Here is a 24762-nt window from a genome sequence, read left to right as displayed (position 1 = left end):
CCAGAAGATCAGAGATTTGGAATGGCCGAGCCAGACCATTATAAAACTGAAAATCTGTGGATGACCTGAAGAGGGCGCTGTTCACAGGACAAATTTGGAGCTACTGTGAGGAGTGGGCAAAAATATCCAATTCTAGATGTGCCATTCTGATAAGACTCCTACCCAAAAATACGGAATGCTGTCATAAATTCAACAAAGTGTTAGTTTAAGGGTGTGCATATTTATGCAAACACATTATTTTAGTTCTTTATTTTTCTTTTTAACCCCAAAAGATTTCAGTTTATTTTTCAGATGAATTGTACAGATTATAAGTGAAGTTAAAGGTAAAAAAAGTTCAGAAATTCTTCTTCTTGGTTTGGTTATTTTTACATGACAAAAACCTGGCATTTTAACAAGGGTGTGTAGACTTAAAATGCACTAGATATTTCCATTGAATATTTCCCATGTCAGGATTATAGATGTTATGTCTGATGAACCGGTGTCTATCTCCAACCTCATGAACCATCTATTCTAGCCATTGTGCATTGTGAGCTGTAGGGAGCAGTGACCTCACCCATCTTCTGTAGAATTAACCTGGGTGACTGATGCTCGCTCCATCCGTGGTCACACACCACAATGCTGTAAACACAATTTCAATCAGCTTTCTCTTAAAATGTTTCAGAGAAAGACTTTATCTCCAGCATGTGTCCTGCTGTGTAACATCATCGGCTCATTTGGGCTCCTGTGATGTGTCTTGTGCTGTCAGACCTTATACTATCTGAACCTAAGTGAAATGTGAAGTAAATGGAACCTGGAGGCAAAACTAAATGCAATTTTGATCCAATAATGTCCTAATCTAAGGCAGAACTTTGGCTGCTAGCTCCATCGTATTGTGCACGGAGGTTTGCACTCTAGACGCCATCACAAGCATAGCGAGCCATGAAAGAACTGTGAAGGAGAAGCACCAAGGAATGCACCGCAACTGGAAATATCCATTATCTGGCAAAGGAGTAATAACACATACATGTTCTGCATATGACCATTCCTAAATCACAGAAATGCATTAATAAAGCTTTTTACTAAGCAGATGAATGTCAGGGAACAGAGGAGATTGTAAACTACATCAGGGGATTATCTGAGGGGGGGGGGTGGAAGACAAAACAGGGCATTTGCCCTGGGCGCAGCCAGCAGGGCGCATCTGTTGGGCCACCTGATGTGGCGGTCCGAGGCATCTACCCAAGGGCTGCATTTTGCCACCCCCTGTAGTAGTAGTTGGCCGTTCTCTGAGACGGCTCTCAATCTGACAGCCAGCTCAGAGAAGGTGCAGTGGTCCAGCTCACAGTGATTAACTGTACTAGCATCTTTCAGGCGTGAGTACAATTGTAGCCCTGACCGCGGGCATTTCCGGGTCAGGACAACGACAGCAGTATGATCAGGTCATGTGTTCACACTGCTGACGTCACTCCTTGGCGCCGCATAGGAGGCAGAAGTTTGGTGTGGTAAGTGCTCCAATGGAGCTGAAAATTGTTGTAATTAGGAGAAGGGGGTAAGAAATTTGAATATACAGTATGGGGAGAGAAGGTGGGGGAATGTAAGCGGACACAATATGGGGAGCGAGGGAGGATGGGTGCAGGCACAGTATGGGGAGCAAGGGGGATGGGAGCCGACACAGTATGAGGAGCGAAGGGAGATGGGTGCGGACACAGTATGGAGAGAGAAGGGAGAGTATGTGGACAAAGTATGGGGAGCAAACAGGAGGGGTGTAATTTGACCTAGATACACCTTAGCTCTACATTCAAGTATTCGTTTCTTTAAAGGGGAACTGTTCACTAGATAAAGTGTTATGTATATAATATTTTCTGAACATTTTTTATATTTCTTGACATATTAGAGTTATCATAAAAGTTCTAGCTTTCACACTGTCCGCTGTAGCACACACAGTACACTAATATGTTTGGTTTTTCGCAGCTCAATTTTCAGCTTTACTGTGTAGACTGGGGCAGAATCAGCAGAGTAAATAATGATATATGAGAACGCTGTTGCACTTCTGGAGGCCTAGATAAACAGGATGGATAAAACTATACACAAAAATTAGGCTCTGTGTTTTTCTCCTGATACTCCATGGCCTTCATGAAAGAGGTTGTACTGGAAGTTTTCCTTCCTTTAATGTGAATTTGTCTGCAGTATTTCACACCCTAAACTATTTATATGTGGATGTAGCTCTTTCAAAGACAAGTCCAGTAAAACTTTGTTTGAACTGATATGCAAATGAGTCTGAAGAGCTATGGTAGAGCTGAAGCCTCTGTCACTCGAGCTCTACTCCATGCCCAGACACCGTCCCCTCCAGCTTTACTGACAAGCCTCTATGCTGTGTGACTTCAGGCAAAGGAGCCATCAGTAAAGCAGGAGGAGATGGTGCTGGTGGGAAATAGAACTTGAGAGACAGAAGCTTCAGATCTACAAATAGATATTCAGGCTCATATGCACATCAATTCAAACACTAATTTCTCATTAATGGAGGAATGGGCTGGCTATGTAAAAGTATTGCTGGACTTGTCTTTGAAAAAAAGCTACATGTACATATAAATAGTTTGGGCAGTCAAATCCTGTTGACAGAGTCTCTTTAACTTGAACTTATTACTTGTGCCCTAAGACAAACAACCACAAATACAGACCGCAAACACACCCTATAGGAAGTGTTCATGTCTCCAGTATAGCAGTTCCCAGGGAATATAACAGTGTCACATCTAACATGCATGTAAGCCGGTTTTCCCGCAATGGACAATGATCTCCATTATCACCTGCTCTCGGGATTGATGATATATGTTTGATCACTGGGGGCCCCATCGATCTCCAGAATGCAGGTCCTGAGCACCGCACTCCGTTCTGCACAATTGCACTGAGAAGGAATCAGGCTGGAGCGTTGGTGGGTCATGTGTGATGATAATGCTCCATTTTAAGTCCACGGGGCTGATTGAGACAGCAGAGCACAGCACTTGACTCTTCCTTTGTTGGGTAGCATAACAATAAACAAGAGTTATCAGAGAGTTTCCTCCACGTAGGAGCCAGATGGGGAGAGCTACAGCAATTCCACTATGCCAGCAACCCTCGAAACAACTTGATAAAGGATTTTGGACTGTTATATTATAGGTTTTCCTGGGCAATGACATAAAACTCTCAGATCTGAGGAGACTGGTGCACTTACTTTTAAAATCCATGGCAGAAGGCCTGTATAATCCTAATATTAGGATGAGCATTTTAGGAGCCTAGTAATAGAATGAAATGGCTGCAAGTGTACTCAGTCTCTGCACTCCGAGCTGGACTGACAGCATGTCTTGAGCAGTGTGAGAGTTCAGCAGTAGCAGCAGGGAGGAGGGACACTGAGGCTAGGTGGGCGGAGATTGAGTTAAACATTCATAAACTATTATACAGCCGTCCTGACATGGATTTTCAAAGTAAACAAACCAGCCGCATGAGGTCTAGAAGATCAATTTAGTCATCTATGCAGTTTGTATTATGAAATCTGGTGACAGATCTGAAATACTAACTAACAGGATACTAACTAACAGGATAACAATATGTCCAATGTACAGAGAAGTGGTCTGGACATACAGCTTTATTTCAGATTATTTTTCTTTACTGCAATGATGATGAAATGGCATTATCTTTGTATGTGACAGGAGGATCCAAAGCACACAGTGAGAGCCTGAGGCATGGCCAGATCCCAATACTCCATCGCTTTCATTTAATTAGAAGATTAAACTCCATGCTGAGGTCAAGCGGTTCCCACTTCCTGCATCCCCAGCTATCCAGCGTGCGCTCATTAAAGTTCCCACTGACTGGATTAACACCTTAGAGGATGCGTGTGCGTGGAGGAGTTGGGGGGAGGATGCGCACCCCTAACAAGGGCCAAGATCACAGACTTGTTAGTACTAATGTGGATTTTTCTGCAAGCAGCAAAAGCAAATACTTATGCAGAAAAACTGCTGGGCGCTTGATGCTTCCTAGACCTCAGAGAGCAATCGGCTCACCCAGCGGATCTGCCCTAATCTGCTGCAGTTATCACATGAAAAGAGCACAACACTGTGAGATTCTATATATATATACATATACATACACACACACACACACACACACACACTCTATATACACTAGCTGAAGAGCCCGGCGTTGCCCGGGCATAGTAACTAACTGTGGTTAGTTATAACAAATTATAATGCTTATATTTATTTTAAAGACAAGTGAGCTCAATGTGATTTTGGTGTTATTTTCTCAAAAAAGTTCCAGAAATAGAGTGAATGTATGCCAGACCCCTCTCCTGTAGTACATGCCAGAAGGGGGCGCTGCTGTGTATTACTCGGTGCAGCCCAGACTCCTGTTTTCCTGCCTGTCCAGGCACATATGACGTGCATGTCCCTCACCATGGCCTCTCCCTGCTTCGTACCTGAGCACGCACCTACCGCCCAGCTCCCCGCCCTCCTCCAGCATCATTACTTCCTCTTCCTCCCCGCACTTCTCTGGCTGGTTGACTGCTGGTTGTGTGGCCTTGCAACCTGGTGAGCTGCTGCGCAGTGCTGGGGCAGGGAGTACACGTTTATATTGGTGTTGTCACAGAGAGCTGGTGGTACGGAGCTGGGCACCGAGGACGCCGGCCGATGTGAGTGCTGCAGACTATCCTGACAGAAGTGTGACCATTGGGGGTAATAGGCGGCCTGCGAGATATACAAAAGCCGTGGGACCCCCCTCCTCAGAACTGTGTGCCCTGCTCCTCCGCACTGTGTGACCCCCACTCAGTGTGCTGAGTGTGGCTATGTGGAGTGGGCGTGATTTGATACACACACACAGCTATATACATATATATTCCAAAGACATACTGATAGGGAATTTAGATTGTGAGCCCCATCGGGGACAGCAATGATAGTGTGTGCAAACTGTAAAGCGCTGTGGAATATGCTAGCGCTATATAAAAACAAAGATTATTATATACGGTATATGTATATATATATATATATATATATATATATATATATATATATATATATATACATATACATACACACTGCTCAAAAAAGGGAACACTACAGTCCCACATCCTATATGTCACTGAATGAAATATTCCAGTTGTAAATCTTTATTCATTACATAGTGGAATGTGTTGAGAACAATAAAACCTAAAAATGATCAATGTAAATCATATTTAATATCCCACGGAGGTCTGGAGTTGGAATGATGCTCAAAATCAAAATGGAAAATGAAGTTTCATACAATGAAGTATCATACAATTATTAGGTTCTGTAGAAGGACGTAGATCTGGGGATTTATTATGATGGAATATAGGCTGAACTGGATGGACAAATGTCTTTTTTCGGCCTTACTAACTATGTTACTAAGTTACAGGCTGATCCAACTTCAGTGGATATGCCTCAAGACAAGGAAATGATGCTCAGTAGTGTGTGTGGCCTCCATGTGTGCCTGTATGACCTTCCCTATAACGCCTGGGCATGCTCCAGATGAGGCGGCAGATGGTCTCCTGAGGGATCTCCTCCCAGACCTGTACTAAAGCATCCGCCAACTCCTGAATAGTCTGTGGTGCAACATGACGTTGGTGGATGATGTAAGACATGATGTCCCAGATGTGTTCAATCGGATTCAGGTCTGAGGAATGGGCATGCCAGTCCATAGCTTCAATGCCTTCATCTTGCAAACAACGCTGACACACTCCTGCCACATGAGATCTGGCATTGTCCTGCATTAGGAGGAACCCAGGGCCAACCGCACCAGCATATGGTCTCACAAGGGGTCTGAGGATCTCATCTTGGTACCTAACGGCAGTCAGGCAACCTCTGGCGAGCACATGGAGGGCTGTGTGGCCCTCTAAAGAAATGCCACCCCACACCATTACTGACCCACTGCCAAACCGGTCATGATGAAGGATGTTGCAGGCAGATCGCTCTCCATGGCGTCTCCAGACTCTGTCACATGTGCTCAGTGTGAACCTGCTTTCATCTGTGAAAAGCACAGGGAGCCAGTGGCGAATTTGCCAATCCTGGTGTTCTGTGGCAAATGCCAAGCATCCTGCAAGGTGTAGGGCTGTGAGCACACCCCCATCTGTGGACGTCGGGCACTCAGACCATCTTCATGGAGTCGGTTTCTAACCGTTTGTGCAGACACATGCACATTGGTGGCCTGCTGGAGGTCATTTTGCAGGATTCTGGCAGTGCTCCTACTGTTCCTCCTTGCACAAAGGCTGAGGTGCGGTCCTGCTGCTGGGTTGTTGCCCTCCTATGGCCCCCTTCACGTGTACTGGCCTGTCTTCTGGTAGCGCCTCCAGCCTCTGGACACTACGCTGACAGACATAGCAAACCTTCTTGCCACAGCTCACATTGATGTGCCATCCTGGATGAGCTGCACTACCTGAGCCACTTGTGTGGGTTGTAGAGTGTCTCATGCTACCACGAGTGTGAAAGTACAACCAACATTCAAAAGTGACCAAAACATCAGCCTGAAAGCATTGGTACCGACATGTGGTCTGTGGTCCCCACCTGCAGAACCACTCCTTTATTGAGTTTCTTGATAATTGCCAATAATTTCCATCTGTTGTCTATTCCATTTGGACAACAGCATGTGAAATTGATTGTCAAACAGTGTTGCTTCCTAAGTGGACAGTTTGATTTCACAGAAGTTTGATTTACTTGGAGTTATATTCTGTTGTGTAAGTGTTCCCTTTATTTTTTTGAGCAGTGTATATATACAGTGGGGCAAAAAAGTATTTAGTCAGTCTGCAATAGTGCAAGTTCCACCACTTAAAAAGATGAGAGGCGTCTGTAATTTACATCATAGGTAGACCTCAACTATGGGAGACAAACTGAGAACAAAAAATCCAGAAAATCACATTGTCTGTTTTTTTAACATTTTATTTGCATATTATGGTGGAAAATAAGTATTTGGTCAGAAGCAAAATTTCATCTCAATACTTTGTAATATATCCTTTGTTGGCAATGACAGAGGTCAAACGTTTTCTGTAAGTCTTCACAAGGTTGCCACACACTGTTGTTGGTATGTTGGCCCATTCCTCCATGCAGATCTCCTCTAGAGCAGTGATGTTTTTGGCTTTTCGCTTGGCAACACGGACTTTCAACTCCCTCCAAAGGTTTTCTATAGGGTTGAGATCTGGAGACTGTCTAGGCCACTCCAGGACCTTGAAATGCTTCTTACGAAGCCACTCCTTCGTTGCCCTGGCGGTGTGCTTTGGATCATTGTCATGTTGAAAGACCCAGCCACGTTTCATCTTCAATGCCCTTGCTGATGGAAGGAGGTTTGCACTCAAAATCTCACAATACATGGCCCCATTCATTCTTTCATGTACCCGGATCAGTCGTCCTGGCCCCTTTGCAGAGAAACAGCCCCAAAGCATGATGTTTCCACCACCATGCTTTACAGTAGGTATGGTGTTTGATGGATGCAACTCAGTATTCTTTTTCCTCCAAACACGACAAGTTGTGTTTCTACCAAACAGTTCCAGTTTGGTTTCATCAGACCATAGGACATTCTCCCAAAACTCCTCTGGATCATCCAAATGCTCTCTAGCAAACTTCAGACTGGCCCGGACATGTACTGGCTTAAGCAGTGGGACACGTCTGGCACTGCAGGATCTGAGTCCATGGTGGCGTAGTGTGTTACTTATGGTAGGCCTTGTTACATTGGTCCCAGCTCTCTGCAGTTAATTCACTAGGTCTCCCCGCGTGGTTCTGGGATTTTTGCTCACCGTTCTTGTGATCATTCTGACCCCACGGGGTGGGATTTTGCATGGAGCCCCAGATCGAGGGAGATTATCAGTGGTCTTGTATGTCTTCCATTTTCTAATTATTGCTCCCACTGTTGATTTCTTCACTCCAAGCTGGTTGGCTATTGCAGATTCAGTCTTCCCAGCCTGGTGCAGGGCTACAATTTTGTTTCTGGTGTCCTTTGAAAGCTCTTTGGTCTTCACCATAGTGGAGTTTGGAGTCAGACTGTTTGAGGGTGTGCACAGGTGTCTTTTTATACTGATAACAAGTTTAAACAGGTGCCATTACTACAGGTAATGAGTGGAGGAAAGAGGAGACTCTTAAAGAAGAAGTTACAGGTCTGTGAGAGCCAGAAATCTTGATTGTTTGTTTCTGACCAAATACTTATTTTCCACCATAATATGCAAATAAAATGTTAAAAAAACAGACAATGTGATTTTCTGGATTTTTTGTTCTCAGTTTGTCTCCCATAGTTGAGGTCTACCTATGATGTAAATTACAGACGCCTCTCATCTTTTTAAGTGGTGGAACTTGCACTATTGCTGACTGACTAAATACTTTTTTGCCCCACTGTATATAGCAGAGGCCACGTAGTATATAGCAAATACTACGTGGCCTGTGCTATATACTATGTGGCTGCTATATACATACATACATACATACTGTAGAATACCCGATGCGTTAATACAGGCCACGCAGTATATAACAGTGGCCACGCAGTATACATATAACACAGCACAAAAAGTATATAACACAGCCCACATACTACATAACACAACCCACGCAGTATATAGCAGCCACGCAGTATAAAAACACAGGCGACGTAGTATATAACACAGGCCACGCAGTATATAACACAGGGCACGTAGTATATAGCACAGCCCTCGCAGTATATCACACAGCCCACGGAGTATATAAAACTGCCCATGTAGTATATAGCAGCCACGTGGTATATAACACTGCCCACGCAGTATTTAGCAGTGTGGGCATCATATCCCTGTTGAAAAAAAATAATTAAAATAAATATAATAAATAATAATAATTTTATTTATATAGCGCCAACATATTCCGCAGCGCTTTACAAATTATAGAGGGGACTTGTACAGACAATAAACATTACAGCATAACAGAAATACAGTTCGAAACAGATACCAGGAGGAGTGAGGGCCCTGCTCGCAAGCTTACAAACTATGGGGAAAAGGGGAGACACGAGAGGTGGATGGTAACAATTGCTTTAGTTATTCGGGCCAGCTATAGTGTAAGGCTCAGGTGTTCATGTAAAGCTGCATGAACCAGTTACCTGCCTAAGTATGTAACAGTACAGACACAGAGGGCTAATACTGCATAAAGTGTATGAGAACATGATGCGAGGAACCTTTTTTTTTTTTTTTTTTTTTTATTATAAATAGGCCACACAGGGATCGTTAGGTTAATGCATTGAGGCGGTAGGCCAGTCTGAACAAATGAGTTTTTAGGGCACGCTTAAAACTGTGGGGATTGGGGATTAATCGTATTAACCTAGGTAGTGCATTCCAAAGAATCGGCGCAGCACGTGTAAAGTCTTGGAGACGGGAGTGGGAGGTTCTGATTATTGAGGATGCTAACCTGAGGTCATTAGCGGAGCGGAGGGCACGGGTAGGGTGGTAGACTGATACCAGGGAGGAGATGTAGGGTGGTGCTGAGCCATGGAGTGCTTTGTGGATGAGGGTAGTAGTTTTGTACTGGATTCTGGAGTGGATGGGTAGCCAGTGTAATGACTGGCACAGGGTAGAGGCATCGGTGTAACGGTTGGTGAGGAATATGATCCTGGCTGCAGCATTCAGGACAGATTGGAGCGGGGAGAGTTTTGCAAGAGGGAGACCGATTAGTAGAGAGTTACAATAGTCCAGACGAGAATGAATAAGTGAAACAGTCAGAGTTTTTGCAGAGTCGAAATTAAGAAAAGGGCGAATTCTAGAAATGTTTTTGAGATGCAGGTAAGAAGAGCGAGCCAGTGATCGGATGTAGGGGGTGAATGAAAGGTCAGAATCAAGGATGACCCCAAGGCAGCGGGCATGTTGCTTTGGAGTAATGGTGGAACCGCACACGGAGATGGCAATGTCAGGCAAAGGTAGGTTAGTAGAGGGAGAGAACACGAGGAGTTCAGTTTTTGACAGGTTTAGTTTCAGATAGAGGGAGGACATGATGTTAGAGACAGCGGTAAGACAATCACTGGTGTTTTCTAAAAAGGTCGGTGTGATATCGGGAGCAGAAGTGTATAATTGGGTGTCGTCAGCATAGAGATGGTACTGGAAACCAAATCTACTGATTGTTTGTCCAATAGGGGCAGTATACAACGAGAAGAGTAGGGGGCCTAGGACTGATCCTTGAGGAACCCCAACAGTAAGGGGAAGGTGAGAGGAGGAGGAACCAGCAAAACATACAGTGAAGGATCGGTCAGAGAGATAGGAGGAGAACCAGGAGAGAACGGTGTCCTTGAGGCCGATGGAGCGGAGCATAGTGAGGAGGAGCTGATGATCCACAGTGTCAAATGCTGCAGAGAGATCCAAGAGAATTAGCATGGAGTAGTGACCATTAGATTTAGCTGTTAGTAGGTCATTAGAGACTTTAATGAGGGCAGTTTCAGTAGAGTGTAAAGAGCGGAAGCCAGATTGAAGAGGGTCGAGAAGAGAGTTATCTGAGAGATAGCGGGTAAGACGGGAGTGGACCAGGCGTTCGAGGAGTTTAGAGATGAAGGGAAGATTAGAGACAGGTCTATAATTAGCGGCACAGTTTTGATCGAGGGATGGTTTTTTAAGTAATGGATGTATGATGGCATGCTTAAATGAGGAGGGAAAAATACCGGAAGTGAGGGAAAGGTTGAATATTTTTGTTAGGTGAGAGGTGATAGCCGGGGAAAGGGACTGGAGGAGATGTGACGGAATGGGGTCACTGGTGCAAGTGGTCGGGCGCGAAGATGCAAGGAGCCTGCTTACTTCTTCTTCTGTAACTGCTTCAAAGTCAGAGAGTGAACTAGATGCAGTGGGGGAGGGAGGACAGTGCATGGTATGAAGAGATTGGGAGATGATTTCCTGTCGAATGTGGTCAATTTTTTCTTTGAAGTAATTGGCCAGATCGTCAGCACGGAGATCCGTGGTTGGGGCCTGCTCTCTTGGGTTGAGTAGGGACTGGAACGTGTCAAAGAGACGTTTAGGGTTATTGGACAGGGAGGTGATGAGGGTGTTGAAGTAGGTTTGTTTGGAGAGGTGAAGGGCAGAATTGTATGTCTTTAGCATGAACTTATAATGGATGAAATCTTCGGGTAGATTAGATTTTCTCCACAGACGTTCTGCGCACCTGGAGCACCGCTGCAGGAAACGTGTTTGCAGCGTGTGCCACGGTTGTTGCCGTCTGTGCCGAGTTGTTTTATGTATAGGAGGAGCAGCTTCATCCAGAGCACTTTGCAGGGTTTCATTGTAATGCTTCAATGCAGAATCAGGACATAAGATGGAGGAAATAGGGGCCAATGAGGACTGCAAGTTCATCATAAGTTTCTGGGTGTTAATGGCCTGTATGTTTCTATAGGTGTGGAAAGTGGGGGTGACCTGAGCGGGATGGCAGTTCTTGATAGAGAATGAAAGAAGGTTGTGGTCAGAGAGCGGGAGAGGGGAGTTTGTGAAGTCATCCACTGAGCAAAGTCGGGAGAAGACCAAGTAAATAGTTATATACTCACCCTCTGGGATTCAGCGAAACTCTGGCGATGCATGCGCAGCTGCCGCCATCTTCCGTTCCCAGGATGCATTGCGAAATTACCCAGATGACTTAGCGGTCTCGCGAGACTGCTAAGTCTTCTAGGTAATTTCGCAATGCATCTCTGGGAACGGAAGATGGCGGCCGATGCGAGCGCATCGTCGGACGACGGAAGAACTGGTTAGCTGGGAGCCAGCAGGAGGGTGTATACTGCAGGGGAGGAGCTAACTTTTTCTTTGTATTACTTAGTGTCAGCCTCCTGGTGGCAGCAGCATACACCCATGGTCTGTGTCCCCCAATGAGGCGAAGGAGAAAGCAGGTTTTTTGCTTTTTTATTATTTTTAACATTACATCTTTTTATTATTGATGCTACATAGGCAGCATCAATAGTAAAAAAGTTGGGGACACACAGGGTTAATAGCAGCGGTAACGGAGTGCGGTACCGGCGGTCCATTATCGCTGGCATTAACCCTGTGTGAGCGGTGACTGGAGGGGATTATGGAGCGGGGGCCGGGCACTGACTGCAGGGGAGTAGGGGAGGGACCAATCGGACTGTGCCCTTCGCTGATTGGTCGCGGCAGCCATGACAGGCAGCTGGCGAGACCAATCAGCGACGCGGGATTTCCGTTACAGAAGTTGCCGACAGAAAGACGGAAGTACCCCTTAGACAATTATATATATAGATATATACACCCCCTTTATATACCATGAACACACATATTATTTAAACATAAATATATATAAATATATGTATAATGTGTGTGTGCGCGCATGTATATATGTGTATGTATTACATACCAAAATATGTCCAATTGTAAACAACTATGGCACTTCAAGAATAGATATAAACCAAAAGCGGACTTAGATTAACTTAGCCGCAAGAAGAGAACCATATAATAAGAGATTATTATTTTATAATTCTTCATTAATGCATAAAATCACCAAAAACAACTATATCAAAAGAACAGAGTGTTCCAAGGGGAACAATGGGGTAACAACTCCACAATAATGCCACAATGTCTGCAACCTAGTTAGGTAGTATAATCTAGCGTAAAGATAAAATCATTAGCTATTACTGTTCTATCAATTATACCCATTAACATTATACCACTGTGTGATAATATGCAAGACACAGCCCTCAAAAAAGGTTGCATGTGTCACCATAATATTCTTTAGATCCTACTAGGTATAAGTCTAGGGTAATGACAATCCATATAGAGTTATTCCTATTCATATGTAATCACATGCAGAGGTTGGCCACCAATAGCTAGCATATACAATCGTTATATATAAAATGCAGTATATACCTTTGGAGATAAATCTCCCAGCAGACCAAGTGGTTCAGAGTGCACCCCGACGCGCGTTTCGCCCAGAGCTTCTTCCGGGTGATTGATAGCTATCTCTAAACTATCAGCCATACTGAAAAGACTGTCAATCACTGAATTAGATTTCCCACTGGGTGTTTGCATGCATGAGTCCAGTGGGAGGTCCTACTTGGTGATTGTCAGCTAGCTCTAAATGCACAATCATACAGGGAAGATAGTCAATCACTGTATAGGACCGCACCCTGGACTCATACAAACACCCGAATTTCAACTAATAAAATGCAAATTTTACTGAAAGTTTTCCCATAAAAATGTGTTTCAATCCGATCAGCTCCTCCTTCTCTACAACATTCTACTTGCGGATCAGAAACAAGTTTCAACTTTACAGGTTGCCCTTAAGAATGAATCAACATTTCCTCAATTACCTATAAAATCCGGAGTCAGGTCATGTAACGTCACACTTACCTTTTTTGTTAAACAGTCATCTGAGTCAGAAAGCATCCGAGTAGAGACATGAAACATGACTTCTACAATAGAAGTGGTAAAATACGGGGTGCTCAGTCCAGTGCTCTTGTTCCTCTGGAGCCCCCCCAGGAAGCCGCAGTGGTTAGCCAAATTCACCTGCAGACACATCATATATTACTTGGTGAATCATCTATCATAGATCTTCCTTGTAATGAGAACATAAAAAATATGATTTCTTATACACCGCTCGGTTACATAGTGCACATGTGGCAATATTGTATATTGTCAGATTCTCTGCATTATAAAAATACAGCGAGAAGAAAATGATGTCACATTCTGGGCATACGTATTAGGGACAGGACTATTTAGGTAGAAAACTCTGTAAGAAAAGACACTAAAGTGGAGACCTACCTCCCATCCAAGCCCAGCCACAAAGTCCTCATAATCCTGACTGCCGCCAGTGTTAGAGAGTATTGAGTGCTTGTCCTCCTGCCCATCGGCAATGTAGAAAACCGCTATTTTGTGGGTTTCACGGCTGAGAAAGAAAAATAAAAAATAATAAAGAGAAAAAAAGTAAAAATTGAACACTCTATAAAAGGGAACTTTCAGCGGGTATGTACTGCATAATCTGAGAGCAGCATGATGTAGGGGGAAAGAGCCTGACTCCGGGAATGGGATATTATCAGTTTTTTATCAGCATGGGGATTATCACTGCAAGACAAGGTGCACATGCCAGGCAGTCCAGTTAATTGGGTAGCCCCGCCCCCACCACTGATAGGCAGCTTCCTGTGTACACGCCCAATCAGGTGTGTGGGTGGGGTTATACACAGCTCAGCATTCTTACGCATGGTACATTTGCAGCAGATAAAACAGGGATTCTATCAAAATTATCAGCTGAGTAAGTGAAACATCACTGAAATCAGGCTCCCTGCCCCTACATCATGATGCTTTCAGATTACATAGTAAAAACTGCTGACAGGTTCCCTTTAAAACCCAAAGGAAAAAAGTGCAACATAAATTTGAGTTGCAAAAAAAAAATTATCACATGCACTACAGATTTTTTTTCCTGAAGATTCACTGCAAACGTATAGAACATATTCCTTCATCTTGTATGAGCAGGAGCTAATAGATTTCCTTTTCCTATGGTCATAGTTAGAGAAGAGCGGATCACTTTCCGTAACTCCGGTCCAGGTCAGTGCTCTGTGGCCGTGGACAGGAGCTGCACAAACTTCCTGAGCTTCCAGTTTCCACTGCATGGTGTTTGATTCGCTGGCCTGGGGTGACGTCATCTGTGCGGTGCAGACCCCAACTGTCATTACTTGGACTCAAATCGCAATGGCAACCATTATGACCATTTGATCGCGATTATAGGGCGTTGATGGTCATAAAGTGAGCACCCCTCCCTCTGTTAACCATGTAAATGCTGCTGACACTATTGAGAGAGGCTTCTAGGGGGTTAAACGGCTAAGATCAGAACAAACACAAATTGTGGCTGATGCAGCAAGGTGTTGGCTATAGTGTGTTGCTAACAGCCGCCGCTTTTTACCCATAGGGGAACGTTGTTCTCTTATTCTTCAGGTTAAAAAAAGGGGTATTTATGCTTATTAAGGGGTTAAGATTGTCATCCAGTTCTCTTTAGGAAACAAGTAGTAAATCATCAGAATTCTCAGGGCTTTGGATTCCGTGTCCATTTTGGTGGAGTTGGTATAAAATGGACTGACTCCGACTCCTAAAGTATATCACACATTGGGTGCAGTAGTTCAGTGCAGGATGTGCTGTATAGGTTTTCATAAGAATTTGTGAAAGTTATGAAATGTCCTATAAATGTCTGTTCTGTTCCTGATGTAAGGATCTGGGCTCTAGTTTAGATGAATCTGTGCTGCACATTATGTACATGCTCAGTAGTGACCAGTGCTGTGGAGTTGTAGATGAGATGAATCTGTGCTGCACTTTATAGACATGCTCAGTAGTGACCAGTGCTGTGGAGTTGTAGATGAGATGAATCTGTGCTGCACTTTATAGACATGCTCAGTAGTGACCAGTGTTGTGGAGTCGTAGATGAGATGAATCTGTGCTGCACTTTATAGACATGCTCAGTAGTGACCAGGGCTGTGGAGTCGTAGATGAGATGAATCTGTGCTGCACTTTATAGACATGCTCAGTAGTGACCAGTGCTGTGGAGTTGTAGATGAGATGAATCTGTGCTGCACTTTATAGACATGCTCAGTAGTGACCAGTGTTGTGGAGTCGCAGATGAGATGAATCTGTGCTGCACTTTATAGACATGCTCAGTAGTGACCAGTGTTGTGGAGTCGCAGATGAGATGAATCTGTGCTGCACTTTATAGACATGCTCAGTAGTGACCAGGGCTGTGGAGTCGTAGATGAGATGAATCTCTGCTGCACTTTATGTACATGCTCAGTAGTGACCAGTGCTGTGGGGTCAGTGGTTTGGCTTACTGACTACACAGCCCTGGTTCCCATATCAGATGGCAAATTGAAGAAAATCCCCAAACTCCAAGGCCACTCTCACCATTGCCTGGAGTCCAGATTTCTCAGCTCCCGAAGTAATTTCTCATTTTTCTTGAGCAAGTGAAAGCTTCTCCTGCAAAATAAGGCAAAAAATTAAGTATATGAACTTGGCATTTATTGTAGTGTCATGCTATATAAACATTTTAGGCCCCATATAGTGAATTATTTAAAGTGTAATTGAAGCTGTAACTTTTTCCCCCACAAATCAATAGTACACATGGAAAGAAAGAAATCTGTTTCTTTCTCCACCAGAAATGATAACTGATTATCCAAATTCTCATTTCATGGGTAAAATCTATATTCAGTGAAGACTGATTTTCCCATTACCGATATAGGAGAGGACAGTTGGTGCTCATGCAGTTTATGGAGAACTGTGTCTGTGTTCTATTCTAGCTCCTCCCACCTCCATAGAATTTTAAAAGCATCAACTGTTATCTCCTAAGTTATAGGAAAGTCTGTTTTCACCGAATACAGATTTTAATATTGAAATGAGAATGCACAATTAATCTAAGAGGTAAAAGAAGCAGATTTCTCTGATAACATATAATACAGAGTTGCTTATTTTCATGTGTACTATTGATTTATGAAATAACATTTAAAATAATGGTTACGGTACTCTTTAACCCCTTAATCCCATATGACGTACTATCCTGTCGAGGTGACCTGGGACTTAATCACCAGTGACGGGATAGTACGTCATATGCGATCGGCCGCGCTCATGGGGGGAGCGCGGCCGGGTGTCAGCTATCGCAGCTGACATCCGGCACTATGTGCCAGGAGCGATCACGGACCGCCCCTGGCACATTAACCCTCGGAACACTGCGATCAAACATGATCGCAGCTTTCCAGCAGTACAGGGAAGCATTGCGCAGGGAGGGGGCTCCCTGAGTGCTTCCCTGAGACCCTCGGTACAAGGCGATGTGCTCACCTTGAACCGAGCGTCTCCTCCCTGCAGGCCCCGTCTCCAAAATGGCCGCGGGGCTACATCTACATCTGGGTCCTGCAGGGAGGTGGCTTACCAGCCTGGGGCAATGTTATAAAGTAAAAAAAAAAAAAAAAACCTAAATAAAGAAAAAAAAAAATTGTTCCCATAAATACATTTCTTTATCTGAATAATACAAAAAAAAAAACAATAAAAGTACACATATTTAGTATCGCAGCGTCCGGAATGACCCCACCTATAAAACTGTCCCGCTAGTTAACCCCTTCAGTGAACGCGGTAAAAAAAAAAACAAGGCAAAAACAACGCTTTATTATCATACCGCCGAACAAAAAGTGGAATAACACGCGATCAAAAAGACAGATATATTTAACCATGGCACCGCTGAAAACGTCATCATGTCCTGCAAAAAACGAGCCGCCATACAGCATCATCAGCAAAAAAAGTTATAGTCCTCAGAATAAAGCGATGCAAAAATAATTTTTTTTTCTATAAAATAGTTTTTATCGTATAAAAGCGCCAAAACATAAAAAAATGATATAAATGAGGTATCGGTGTAATCGTACTGACCCGAAGAATAAAACTGCTTTATCCATTTTACCAAACGTGGAACGATATAAACGACCCCCCAAAAAGAAATTCATGAATAGCTGGTTTTTGGTCATTCTGCCTCACAAAAATCGGAATAAAAAGCGATCAAAAAATGTCACGTGCCCGAAAATGTTACCATTAAAAACGTCAACTCGTCCCGCAAAAAACAATACCTCACATGACTCTAAGGACCAAAATATGAAAAAATTATAGCTCTCAAAATGTGGAGACGCAAAAACTATTTTTTGCAATAAAAAGCGTTTTTTAGTCTGTGATGGCTGCTAATCATAAAAATCCGCTAAAAAAACGCTATAAAAGTAAATCAAACCCCCCTTCATCACCCCCTTAGGGAAAAATAATAAAAATTAAAAAAATTAGGGTTAGGATTAGGGCTAGGGTTAGGATTAGAGCTAAGGTTAGGGCTAGGGTTGGGGCTAGGGTTTCAGTTAGAATTGGGGGTTTCCACTGTTTAGGCACATCAGGGGCTCTCCAAACGCGACATGGCGTCCGATCTCAATTCCAGCCTATTATGCGTTGAAAAAGTAAAACAGTGCTCCTTCCATTCCGAGCTCTCCCGTGCGCCCAAACAGGGGTTTACCCCAACACATGGGTCATCAGCGTACTCAGGACAAATTGGACAACAACTTTTGGGGTCCAATTTCTCCGGTTACCATTGGGAAAATAAAAATTTGGGGGGCTAAAAAACATTTTTTGTGGGAAAAAAATGATGTTTTATTTCAAAGTTCTCACAACACATCTAGATAAGTTCCTTGAGGGGTCTAGTTTCAAATATGGGGTCACTTGTGGGGGGTTTCTACTGTTTAGTTACACCAGGGGCTCTGCAAATGCAACGTGACGCCTGCAGACCAATCCATCTAAGTCTGCATTCCAAATGGCGCTCCTTCCCTTTCGAGCTCTGCCATGCGCCCAAACGGCGGTTCCCCCCACATATGGGGTATCAGCGTACTCAGGACAAATTGGACAGCAACTTTTGGGGTCAAATTTCTCCTGTTACCCTTGGGAAAATACAAAACTGGGGTCTAAATATAATTTTTGTGGAAAAAAAATGATTTTTTATTTTCACGGCTGTGTTATAAACTGTAGTGAAACACTAGGGGGTTCAAAGCTCTCACAACACATCTAGATAAGTTCCTTAGAGGGTCTACTTTCCAAAATTGTGTCACTTTTGGGGGGTTTCACTGTTTAGGCACATCAGTGGCTCTCCAAACGCAACATGGCGCCCCATCTCAATTCCAGTCAATTTTGCATTGAAAAGTAAAACGACGCTCCTTTCCTTCTGAGCTCTGCCATGCACCCAAACAGTGGTTTACCCCCACATATGGGGTATCAGCGTACTCAGGACAAATTGCACAACAACTTTTGGGGTCCAATTTCTTCTCTTACCCTTGGGAAAATAAAAAATTGGGGGCAAAAGATCATTTTTGTGAAAAAATATGATTTTTTATTTTTACAGCTCTGCATTATAAACTTCTGTGAAGCACTTGGTGGGTCAAAGTGCTCAACACACATCTAGATAAGTTCCTTAGGGGGTCTTCTTTCCAAAATGGGGTCACTTGTGGGGGGTTTCAATGTTTAGGCACATCAGTGGCTCTCCAAACGCAACATGGCGTCCCATCTCAATTCCAGTCAATTATGCAATGAAAAGTAAAACGGCGCTCCTTCCCTTCTGAGCTCTGCCATGCGCCCAAAAAGTGGTTTACCCCCACATATGGGGTATCAGTGTACTCAGGACAAATTGCACAACAACTTTTGGGGTCCAATTTCTTCTCTTACCCTTGGGAAAATAAAAAATTGGGGGCGATAAAATCATTTTTTGTGAAAAAATATGATTTTTTATATTTACGGCTCTGCATTATAAACTTCTGTGAAGCACTTGGTGGGTCAAAGTGCTCAACAAACATCTAGATAAGTTCCTTAGGGGGTCTACTTTCCAAAATGGTGTCACTTGTATGGGGGTTTCAATGTTTAGGCACATCAGGGGCTCTCCAAAAGCAACATGGCATCCCATCTCAATTCCTGTCAGTTTTGCATTGAAAAGTCAAATAGCGCTCCTTCCCTTCCGAGCTCTGTCATGCGCCCAAACAGTGGTTCACCTGGGGGTATCGGATTACTCAGGACAAATAGTACAACAACTTTTGGGGTCCGTTTTCTCCTGTTACCCTTGGTAAAATAAAACAAATTGGAGCTGAAGTAAATTTTGTGTGAAAAAAAAGTTAAATGTTCATTTTTATTTAAACATTCCAAAAATTCCTGTGAAATACCTGAAGGGTTAATAAACTTCTTGAATGTGGTTTTGAGCACCTTGAGGGGTGCAGTTTTTAGAATGGTGTCACACTTGGTTATTTTCTATCATATAGACCCCTCAAAATGACTTCAAATGAGATGTGGTCCCTAAAAAAAAAATGGTGTTGTAAAAATGAGAAATTGCTAGTCAAATTTTAACCCTTATAACTCCCTAACAAAAAAATTTTCGTTCCAAAATTGTGCTGATGTAAAGTAGACATGTGGGAAATGTTACTTATTAAGTATTTTGTGTGACATAGCTCTGTGATTTAAGGGGATAAAAATTCAAAGTTGGAAAATTGCGAAAAAATTTTTCCACAAATAAACGCAGGTAATATCAAAGAAATTTTACCACTATCATGAAGTACAATATGTCACGAGAAAACAATGTCAGAATCATCAGGATCTGTTGAAGCGTTCCAGAGTTATAACCTTATAAAGGGACAGTGGTCAGAATTGTAAAAATTGGCCAGGTCATTAATGTGCAAACCACCTTAAGGGGTTAAGGAACAAAATAGATCAAATCTCTCTTTCAAGTGGTTTAATGGTGACCAAGCCCCTAAAAAATCTTAAGCCATCTACTGATCAGAAGATAGGGCTTGCACCACATCTTTCTGTACAGAAGTTGTGTCTATGTGATGTTTGTAGACCTATTTATCTACTTTTACACTTAGTCATTAAACAGAAGTAAATGCATGATAATAAAGTCACTCTGAATACACAAGGTTTCCATTTACACAAGTCATAGTATATCTAGCAGCAATTCTAAAGACGGTTTACATGTTATCTGAGTAATTTTGTCACTTCAACAGATTGGTGAGAAAATGTCCCTAGCATTTAACCCCTTCATGACCCAGCCTATTTTGACCTTAAAGACCTTGCCGTTTTTTGCAATTCTGACCAGTGTCCCTTTATGAGGTAATAACTCAGGAACGCTTCAATGGATCCTAGCGGTTCTGAGATTGTTTTTTCGTGACATATTGGGCTTCGTGTTAGTGGTAAATTTAGGTCAATAAATTCTGTGTTTATTTGTGATAAAAACGGAAATTTGGCGAAAATTTTGAAAATTTCGCAATTTTTACATTTTGAATTTTTATTCTGTAAAACCAGAGAGTTATGTGACACAAAATAGTTAACAAATAACATTTCCCACATGTCTACTTTACATCAGCACAATTTTGGAAACAAAATATTTTTTCGCTAGGAAGTTATAAGGGTTAAAATTTGACCAGCGATTTCTCATTTTTACAACGAAATTTACAAAACCATTTCTTTAGGGACCACCTCACATTTGAAGTCAGTTTGAGGGGTCTATATGGCTGAAAATACCCAAAAGTGACACCATTCTAAAAACTGCACCCCTCAAGGTGCACAAAACCACATTCAAGAAGTTTATTAACCCTTCAGGTGCTTCACAGCAGCAGAAGCAACATGGAAGGAAAAAATGAACATTTAACTTTTTAGTCACAAAAATGATCTTTCAGCAACAATTTTTTTATTTTCCCAATGGTAAAAGGAGAAACTGAACAATGTAAGTTGTTGTCCAATTTGTCCTGAGTACGCTGATACCTCATATGTGGGGGTAAACCACTGTTTGGGCGCACGGCAGGGCTTGGAAGGGAAGGAGCGCCATTTGACTTTTTGAATGAAAAATTGGCTGCACTCTTTAGCGGACACCATGTCGCGTTTGGAGAGACCCTGTGTGCCTAAACATTGGAGCTCCCCCACAAGTGACCCCATTTTGGAAACTGGACCCCCCAAGGAACTTATCTAGATGCCTAGTGAGCCCTTTAAACCCACAGGTGCTTCACAAATTGATCCGTAAAAATGAAAAAGTACTTTTTTTTCACAAAAAATTTATTTTCGCTTCAATTTTTTCATTTTCACATGGGCAATAGGATAAAATGGATCATAAAATTTGTTGAGCAATTTCTCCCGAGTACGCCGATACCTCATATGTGGGGGTAAACTACTGTTTGGGCACACGGCAGGGCTCGGAAGGGAAGGCGCGCCTTTTGACTTTTTGAATGGAAAATTAACTCCAATTGTTAGCGGACACCATGTCGCGTTTGGAGAGCCCCTGTGTGCCTATGCATTGGAGCTCCCCCACAAGTGACCCCATTTTGGAAACTAGACCCCTCAAGGAACTTATCTAGATGCATGCTGAGCACTTTAAACCCCCAGGTGCTTCACAGAAGTTTATAATGCAGAGCCATGAAAATAAAAAATAATTTTTCTTTTCTCAAAAATGATTTTTTAGCCTGGAATTTCCTATTTTGCCAATGGTAATAGGAGAAATTGGACCACAAATGTTGTTGTCCAGTTTGTCCTGAGTACGCAGATACCCCATATGTGGGGGTAAACCACTGTTTGGGCGCACGGCAGGGCTCAGAAGGGAAGGCACGCAATTTGGCTTTTTAAATGGAAAATTAGCTCCAATCATTAGCGGACACCATGTCGCGTTTGCAGAGCCCCTGATGTGGCTAAACAGTAGAAACCCCCCACAAGTGACCCCATTTTGGAAACTAGACCCCGAAAGGAACTTATCTAGATGTGAGGTGAGCACTTTGAACCCCCAAGTGCTTCACAGAAGTTTATAACGCAGAGCCGTGAAAATAATAAATACGTTTTCTTTCCTCAAAAATAATTTTTTAGCCCAGAATTTTTTATTTTCCCAAGGGTTACAGGAGATATTGGACCCCAAAAGTTGTTGTCCAGTTTCTCCTGAGTAAGCTGATACCCCATGTGTGGGGGTAAACCACTGTTTGGGCACACGTCGGGGCTCAGAAGGGAAGTAGTGACTTTTGAAATGCAGACTTTGATGGAATGGTCTGCGGGCGTCACGTTGCGTTTGCAGAGCCCCTGGTGTGCCTAAACAGTAGAAACCCCCCACAAATGACCCCATTTTGGAAACTAGACCCCCAAAGGAACTTATCTAGATATGTGGTGAGCACTTTCAACCCCCAAGTGCTTTACAGAAGTTGATAACGCAGAGCCGTGAAAATAATAAATACGTTTTCTTTCCTCAAAAATAATTTTTTAGCCCAGAATTTTTTATTTTCCCAAGGGTTACAGGAGAAATTGGACGCCAAAAGTTGTTGTCCAGTTTCTCCTGAGTACGCTGATACCCCATGTGTGGGGGTAAACCACTGTTTGGGCACACGTCGGGGCTCAGAAGGGAAGTAGTGACTTTTGAAATGCAGACTTTGATGGACTGGTCTGCGGACGTCATGTTGCGTTTGCAGAGCCCCTGGTGTGCCTAAACAGTAGAAACCCCCCACAAATGACCCCATTTTGGAAACTAGACCCCCAAAGGAACTTATCTAGATATGTGGTGAGCACTTTGAACCCCCAAGTGCTTCACAGACGTTTACAACGCAGAGCCGTGAAAATAAAAAATCATTTTTCTTTCCTCAAAAATGATGTTTTAGCAAGCAATTTTTTATTTTCTCAAGGGTAACAGGAGAATTTGGACCCCAATAATTGTTGCGCAGTTTGTCCTGAGTATGCTGGTACCCCATATGTAGGGGTAAACCACTGTTTGGGCACACGTCGGGGCTCGGAAGTGAGGGAGCACCATTTGACTTTTTGAATACAAGATTGGCTGGAATCAATCGTGGCGCCATGTTGCGTTTGGAGACCCCCTGATGTGCCTAAACAGTGGAAACCCCTCAATTCTAACTCCAACACTAACCCCAACACACCCCTAACCCTTATCCCAACTGTAGCCATAACCCTAATCACAGCCCTAACCCCAACACACCCCTAACCACAACCCTAACCCCAACACACCCCTAACCCTAACCACAACCCTAATTCCAACCCAACCCTAACCGTAAGGCTATGTGCCAACGTTGCAGATTCGTATGAGATTTTTCAGCACCGTTTTTGAAAAATCCGCGGGTAAAAGGCACTGCGTTTTACCTGCGGATTTACCGCGGATTGCCAGTGTGGAGGAACAGGTGTAAAACGCTGCGGAATCCGCACAAAGAATTGACATGCTGCGGAAAATACAACGCAGCGTTTCCGCGTGGTATTTTCCGCACCATGGGCACAGCGGATTTGGTTTTCCATATGTTTACATGGTACTGTAAACCTGATGGAACACTGCTGCGGATCCGCAGCCAAATCCACACCGTGTGCACATAGCCTAATTCTAAAGGTATGTGCACACGCTGCGGAAAACGCTGCGGATCCGCAGCAGTTTCCCATGAGTTTACAGTTCAATGTAAACCTATGGGAAACATAAGTGTTTCCAGCCATGGCCGATGATATTGCAGCATCGGCCATGGCTGGATTGTAATATTTTACCAGTTTTTTAGGTAACATAGTAACATAGTTAGTAAGGCCGAAAAAAGACATTTGTCCATCCAGTTCAGCCTATATTCCATCATAATAAATCCCCAGATCTACGTCCTTCTACAGAACCTAATTGTATGATACAATATTGTTCTGCTCCAGGAAGACATCCAGGCCTCTCTTGAACCCCTCGACTGAGTTCGCCATCACCACCTCCTCAGGCAAGCAATTCCAGATTCTCACTGCCCTAACAGTAAAGAATCCTCTTCTATGTTGGTGGAAAAACCTTCTCTCCTCCAGACGCAAAGAATGCCCCCTTGTGCCCGTCACCTTCCTTGGTATAAACAGATCCTCAGTGAGATATTTGTATTGTCCCCTTATACACTTATACATGGTTATTAGATCGCCCCTCAGTCGTCTTTTTTCTAGACTAAATAATCCTAATTTCGCTAATCTATCTGGGTATTGTAGTTCTCCCATCCCCTTTATTAATTTTGTTGCCCTCCTTTGTACTCTCTCTAGTTCCATAATATCCTTCCTGAGCACCGGTGCCCAAAACTGGACACAGTACTCCATTTGCGGTCTAACTAGGGATTTGTACAGAGGCAGTATAATGCTCTCATCATGTGTATCCAGACCTCTTTTAATGCACCCCATGACCCTGTTTGCCTTGGCAGCTGCTGCCTGGCACTGGCTGCTCCAGGTAAGTTTATCATTAACTAGGATCCCCAAGTCCTTCTCCCTGTCAGATTTACCCAGTGGTTTCCCATTCAGTGTGTAATGGTGATATTGATTCCTTCTTCCCATGTGTATAA

At 43.3% G+C, this 24762-nt stretch overlaps 1 protein-coding gene across 4 annotated transcripts in view; it reads right to left on the bottom strand.

Moving 5' to 3' along the window:
* RALGAPA1 (Ral GTPase activating protein catalytic subunit alpha 1) overlaps positions 1-24762 on the bottom strand; it is a 314621-nt gene that overhangs the window by 43584 nt on the left and 246275 nt on the right. For all 4 annotated transcript variants that reach the window (XM_069732024.1, XM_069732041.1, XM_069732049.1 and 1 more), the window contains exons 34-36: positions 15815-15886; positions 13694-13817; positions 13283-13438 (exon numbers count right to left, since the gene is read on the bottom strand). In XM_069732024.1, the coding sequence (XP_069588125.1) occupies positions 13283-13438; positions 13694-13817; positions 15815-15886 (352 nt within the window). The remainder of the gene's footprint in view (positions 1-13282; positions 13439-13693; positions 13818-15814; positions 15887-24762) is intronic.

Source organism: Ranitomeya imitator, chromosome 1 (assembly GCF_032444005.1).
Source record: "Ranitomeya imitator isolate aRanImi1 chromosome 1, aRanImi1.pri, whole genome shotgun sequence".
NCBI classification, from domain to species: Eukaryota; Metazoa; Chordata; class Amphibia; order Anura; family Dendrobatidae; genus Ranitomeya; species Ranitomeya imitator.
The sequence above is the reverse complement of the archived record's forward strand: the minus strand, read 5'-3'. Positions and strand labels throughout refer to the sequence as shown.